General features: G+C 34.1%; 1 protein-coding gene across 6 annotated transcripts in view; it reads left to right on the plus strand.

The window, feature by feature from the left end:
* TBC1D32 (TBC1 domain family member 32) overlaps nucleotides 1–6435 on the plus strand; it is a 207197-nt gene extending 200762 nt beyond the window's left edge. For all 6 annotated transcript variants that reach the window (XM_086316349.1, XM_086316351.1, XM_086316350.1 and 3 more), the window contains one exon: nucleotides 5386–6435. In XM_086316349.1, coding sequence (XP_086172475.1) covers nucleotides 5386–5505 — 120 coding nt within the window. In that variant the 3' untranslated portion in view covers nucleotides 5506–6435. The remainder of the gene's footprint in view (nucleotides 1–5385) is intronic.
* Nucleotides 6436–6683: the final 248 nt, after the last annotated feature.

Genomic DNA, 6683 nt, shown 5'->3' on the forward strand with positions numbered 1-6683 from the left:
TTGATGGTATTTTAAGAAGACCCACTGTTTTAGCAGACTAGCTGTATTTCATTGCTTTCTGCATGTTAATAGGCTGGCAGTGATCTTGGTTTTAGTTTATGAATTCAACCTGGGGAAAAACATCACTGAAATGCCAGGCTGGGAAAAGATTGCCTTCCAGTGAAATTAGGCTGTGAAGACTCAAAATACTTAATTAAAATGCTTCAAGTAAATCCTGCATATTATGGAGAAATCAATTTATAATTATGTAAAAATCAGATTAATTTCATCCCATCAGTAAATTGTCAAGTGGGTTTTTTTGTTGTTTCTACTTGCAGCTGTGGTTACTTGAACATGTTGGCATAAGAAATAGAGATCAGACTGAAGAAAAAAAAAAAAACAAACTAATTGTATAGTAAGCTCTTAAAAGGCAGAAGTGTTTATAGTATTAAAAATAATCCACCATCTGAAGGAACAGATGCAACATGTTCAGTGTGTTATTCAACTGTGGTTATGTTTTTTGCCTTCACCTTACATCATTTGAGCCCATCTCAAGTTAAATTCTGCCACTCTGTGTAAGTTTGGGCATGTTGCTTACCTCCATATGCCTAATTTTTCTCATATGTTAATTGAGTATGAAATAATACCTATCACTTAGAGTTGTGGAGGAAAGAAATGAGATGATATCTGTGAAATACTTCTACAACATTATCTGGTACATAGCAAGTGCTTTAAAAAAAGTTAGTAGTGACTTGTTTCTCCATCTCTGTTCATCCTCCTTTTAGTGAGCCCATCCATGCTTAACATTATAAATTTGTAGTGCAATCAAGAAAATCTAACTCAATCATTTCAGAGAATGTAGCTTAACAAAAATATCATGACCACCGTTGATACTGTGAATGCTTATTGAATGACAGGCACTGGGCAAAAGGATTGCTCATTCACTCAATGACCCTTGCCCAGCTTCTGTGTTCCAAGCATTGTGGTGGTTACAAGATAGGCAATGGCCTACCACATTGACTTTAATGTTTTACTTATTACTGTTGTTCAGTCATGAAGTCATGTCTGAGTCTTTGTGACCACATGGACTGCAGCACATCAGGCTTCCCTCTCCTTCACTCTCCCAAAGTTTGCTCAAACTCCTGTCCATTGAGTCGCTGATGTCATCCAACCATCTCATCCTCTGTCATTCCTTTCCCTTCCTGCCTTCAATCTTTCCCAGCATCAGGGTCTTTTCCAGTGAGTCAGCTCTTCACATCAGGTGTTCAAAGTATTGGAGCTTCAGCTTCAGCATCAGTCCTTCCAATGAATATTCAGGGTTGATTTCCTTTAGGATGGACTGGTTTGATCTCCTTGCTGTCCAAGGAACTCTTGAGTCTTCTCCAACACTACAGTTCAGGAGCATCAGTTCTTTGGCACTCAGCCTTCTTTATGGTCCAACTCTCATATCCATACAGGACTACTGGAAAAACTATACCTTTGACTATATGGACCTTTGTTGGCAAAGTGATGCCTCTGCTTTTTAATATGCTGTCCAGGTTTGTAATAGCTTTTCTTCCTAGGATCAAGCATCTTTTAATCATGGCTGCAGTCACTGTCTGCAGTAATTTTGGAGACTAAGAAAAGAAAATCTGCCACTGTTGCCATTTTTTTCCCATCTAGTTCTACTAGTAGATAAACAATATGTGAATGAATATATAATATCTCAGGTACTGATAGATCTTAAATATAAAGAAATCAAACATGGTAAGGGAGTCAGTCAGATTCATAAGTGCTATGTAGATAGAGTCTAGTGAAGGCTGCTGTGAGTGGGTAATCAGAGACTGAATGAAGCAAAGGAAAAAGAAAAGCAATGCAAGGACTTCTGTGCAAAATCCTTCTAAATGAGACGGCAAATGTAAGGGCTCAGAGGTAAGAATGGGCTTGGCCCACTTATAAAGTGTTGAGATGACCACTGTGGCCAAAACAAGGTGAGGGACTACGAACGGTCAGGGATGAGGCAGGAATCAGATCACATAAGGCTTTCTAGTTCACGGTAAAGAGTTCAGAAAACACAGTTTATGTTGTTATTGTCTATATTTACACACAAAAAAATGAGGCTTAGAGAATCTATAAACTTTCCCAGGTTAATTTGTCTAGTAACTAACACAGGTGAGTTTGAACCCATTTTGGTCTGAATCCAAATCCTATGCCCTTTCTAGTGTATCCCTGACTAGTCTGTTTACTTAAAAAAAAAAAAAAATCCTAAATTCAGTGGACTTTCTAACTAAATGCTCTCACTAGTAAAAGGAAACCAGTGGATACATACTTGAAACTAGATTCTGTGTACAAAGGAGAGAGGGAAGCTGTGTATATGCCATATTGTATAACATTGAATACACACACAACATTGTGGTTTAGGATGGTAATTTTTACTGCTTTTTTCATGATGCAATGTTTGAAACTCAACATTAATGAAAAGAGCAATTCATTTAAGGTACTTTGGTTGAAAATCCACTGCATAGAAAAAGAGAACGTAATATGCTCAAAATAAACTCCCCAACCAAGATATAAACTGTTCCAGAAGTAATTTATTAAAAAGAAAAAACTTGAATAGAGTACTATCTGTATAAAATGTGATAATGTTACCTTATATAATTATATATGTCTGCCTATTTAAAGAATAAGGTAATTCTTATTTTTATCCACAGTCCAATATACTCAGGTCTATAAATAAAATGATAATAAAACAGTATTCTGAGGAAATGGCCCCTTTATAACTTGAATGATTAGCTGGCAGTCTAAGTAGTCATAATTACAAAGAAAAGTAATTCACTAAAAGGCAATGAGAGAATATTTAGGATAAAATCGGAGAAGGCAATAACACCCCACTCCAGTACTCTTGCCTGGAAAATCCCATGGATGGAGGAGCCTGGTGGGCTGCAGTCGATGGGGTCGTGAAGAGTTGAATACGACTGAGCGACTTCACTTTCACTTTTCACTTTAATGTCATGCATTGGAGAAGGAAATGGAAACCCACTCCAGTGTTCTTGCTTGGAGAATCCCAGGGACGAGGGAGCCTGGTGGGCTGCCGTCTATGGCATTGCACAGAGTCAGACGTGACTGAAGCAACTTAGCAGCAGCAGCAGCAGCAGTAGGATAAAATGGAAAATATTCCACTTTGAAGACAAAGTGGAATTCAGAAGTTCTGAAATTTTATTCAGAGTTAAAATTGCCTGTGAATTTTAAATCTATATAATTTAAAAACATTTCTTTTAAAATGAATATTTTATATTTCTCTTATGAAATAAGGCCTTAATAACCTTATTTGCCATTTTTATGGGTGTCTCTTCAGTATAGTTATCAGAGTATTTTCTCTTTATTTTAATATTAATGTCTAAAATGGGAACCACAATTCAAAAAACGTGTTTTAAGAAAAAGGTATTTTTAAACCAAGTAATAGCTATGGTTCTCCATAGGTAGTTTTTATTTTTAAACTAAAGTGGAGCAATAATCAAAAGATGTTAAAGTAGGTTTTGCTTACTTTTGCCCAGGAAGAATTATTAGCGCTATTTTTCAAATGCAGTCATTCCCTATTGTAATTCACATATAATGAACAATAAGCATTCTTTTAAAAATCATGAATATGCACAAAGACAATTTTTCTGGCATTAAGTTTTTTTTTCTTCTGGTTAGAATAACACATTACTATAATTCTTTTCCAACTTAGGTATAGTTTTAGTGAAGGGGTGATTAATGTTAAATCACACGTAATTTAAATAGTTCAATGACTACAACAGTTAAAGTGAATTCTTGAATAGCAAGAGTAGTCTTACTTCAGTCCTACTTTTACGCCAAAGAAAAAAGTGAACTATGTTTGATAGAGAAATTTACAAAGATGTAGTATTTCTGCTCTTCTTAAGATGAACATCTTCCTTTTGATTCAGTTGCTTATACATAAAACTGGAGATATGATATATACCTTAGCTGTTAATGTTTTAGAACAGAGACCTGTCTCATTCATCTTTGGGTCTTCATTGTATAACCAAGAACCTTACATACCATAAGGGAATGAATGAGGTTAATGAATGAAGAAATGGATAATGTCACAAATATTTTAAAATTAAGAGTAGTTCAAATTTTTACGTTTGGAGGTATTAACTCTTAGTCTTAAAGGTATAATCTTATTCATCTAACTTAACATCATTTAATTTTCTTAGTTATGATATCAATTTTATAGATCACTAAGAATACTTGTTTTTAAGGTACCAATGAACTCTTCTCTCAGATTACCCAGATTTTCGGTGATATATGACAAGTAATATACTCTTCTCCCAAGTTATCTGTGAACTATTACTAATCTAGTCATCACTAGTGACATCTGAGGCCTTTAAAAACGTGCATTCTTTTTTTGGCTATATCATGTGGCTTTTGGGATCATTGTTCTCCAACCAGGGATCAAACCCTTAACCCTTGCATTGGAAGCATGGAGTCTTAATAACTGGACCACCAGGGAAGTCCCAAAAAACGTCCATTCTTACTGAGAACTTGTGATGTTTTCCTAGTACCCTACATTTATGTCTCTCATCTACAAACTGATTTGTCTCTAAACACTGTATTTGGTATATGATAATATATTATCTTTGATTCTTTTGAATTTTTTTGAATTTTGTATTTATTAGTAGATTTTACCTTTAAGCTGTTATCTCCAGAAAGGCATGAATTGTCAAAATTTTTTATAACATCCAAAATTTCTAACATGTTATACTGAATCAAGGATCAAGTTTCTTTTGCAGAATATTGTTGTTACTTTGAAAGGTTGGCATTCCACAGCTAGTATTTGGAGATACTAAAATAAATAGTCCTAAAATTTCCTAAAAGTGTATACGATTCTAAATGGATGCTTTGTTATTTTTCATTCTTGAGTGCCACATTTGGGACACTAGCCATTAAATTACAAATTAGTATAGATATGCATAATACCAACATTATGAATTGAAGACTGCTGGAAGTTTTATGAATGTAGCTGTAGAATAGATATTCCTTGTAATATTGTAAGTGTTCTTTGATAAGCTTTAAAGTCTTTACTGATTACAGATGTAAGCAATCATTCTATAATTGGAACTATTATATCTAAAACATTAGGAAGGTTTCATTATCTAAGTGTTTGTTTTTTGTTGTTGTTGTTGTTAGCTATAAAGCAGTTTTGGTTGTGAAAACAGACAACCTAGTTATCACAGGGACATGATTTTTTGCTATTTTATATATATATATATATATAGCTTACTAAATAAAAAGCATTTACTACCAACATAAAACCCCCATCTATAGCTGAGAAAAATGATATATCAACTGTTTTAAACCCATTAACTTAGAACTGTGTGTCTTTACCCAAGCAAATGAACATCTCTATATATCTTTTGACAGGAAGAAGCACTGCATGGGTTTCGAGTGAGTGATTACTTTGAATACATGGAAATTTTGGAACAAAACTACCGACCAGTGTTGCTGAGAGACATGCGGAACATGAGAGTGCAAAGCACATAGATCATGGAACACACAATTGATTTTTATGTTTATTTTTAAAGGAAACAAGGATTTGATTATTTTCTGTGTCCAGAACAACATATGCTTTGTGAAAACACACTATTATAGATCAGTACTGAGAGTTTTTGAATATAATAATATATTCAAGTAGGTATTAGCTCAATTGAAGTGAATTCATTTTTGTAAGTTTGTTGTTGTGTAAGGTTGTTTTGGCTTTCCCTGGTGGCTCAAACAGTAAAAAATCTGGCTGCAATGCAGAAGACCTAGGTTTGGTCCCTGGGTTGGGAAGATCCCCTAGAGACGGGAATGGCAACCCATTACAGTACTCTTGCCTGGAGAATTCCATGGGCAGAGGAGCCTGGCAGGCTACAGTCCTTCAGATTGCAAAGAGTTGGACATGACTGAGCAACTAACACAAGGTTGTTTTATAATCAAATCCAGCTTACTTATAGTTCTTTATGTTTAAGAGTTAACCTTAACCTACATTTCCTTCTTCCCAGGATGATTAATATATTTTTTTCAATGAGCTTGGAAATAGCAGCATTACTGTAAATAGCTACCATCCAAAGAGAGTCCATGGAGACAGAGAGTTGCTTTCTTCGTTTTTGTCTGTACATATAAAAGAAAATAGGCAAAACCATAACTGCTTATTTTACATATAGAGGAACAAATCATATTTATCATGGCAAGTGGTAGGAAAATTATTTTTGTCAGGCATAATTGTTTTTCTAGGAATTGCTTTTGACACCTGTATCAATTTATAATTTTTCACGTGAAATGTAGTCTCAACATGGTTCATTTAAAAGATAGATTGATTATTTCATACTGATATGCATTTAACACTCATTTTTTATGTGGTTTCCTTAGTGATAGATTTGATTTGATTTGTAATGAACTTAAGAACATTAAAGAGAATGTATTTGTAAATTATTTTAAATGACCAACATAGTGTTTTGTTTTATTTAAATAGAAGGCTCTGCTCCATTGAGATTAATACAATATGCTAGGGTCTCTTTTCTTATAACCATCACATCTAATAGGTGAAAGATAAGACACAAAAATACTGATTTTTCAGTTGGCAATTTCAACAGGTTTTTAAAATTATAAGTAAAGGTCATTTTGTATTCCTTGCTTATATTTAAATGTAAATCAACCATTAAAACCATTCTAAAGCCTTT

The sequence above is a fragment of the Bos grunniens genome, chromosome 9 (assembly GCF_055505025.1).
Source record: "Bos grunniens cultivar Pamir isolate PY7600 chromosome 9, Bosgru_T2T1.0, whole genome shotgun sequence".
Classification (NCBI taxonomy): domain Eukaryota; kingdom Metazoa; phylum Chordata; class Mammalia; order Artiodactyla; family Bovidae; genus Bos; species Bos grunniens.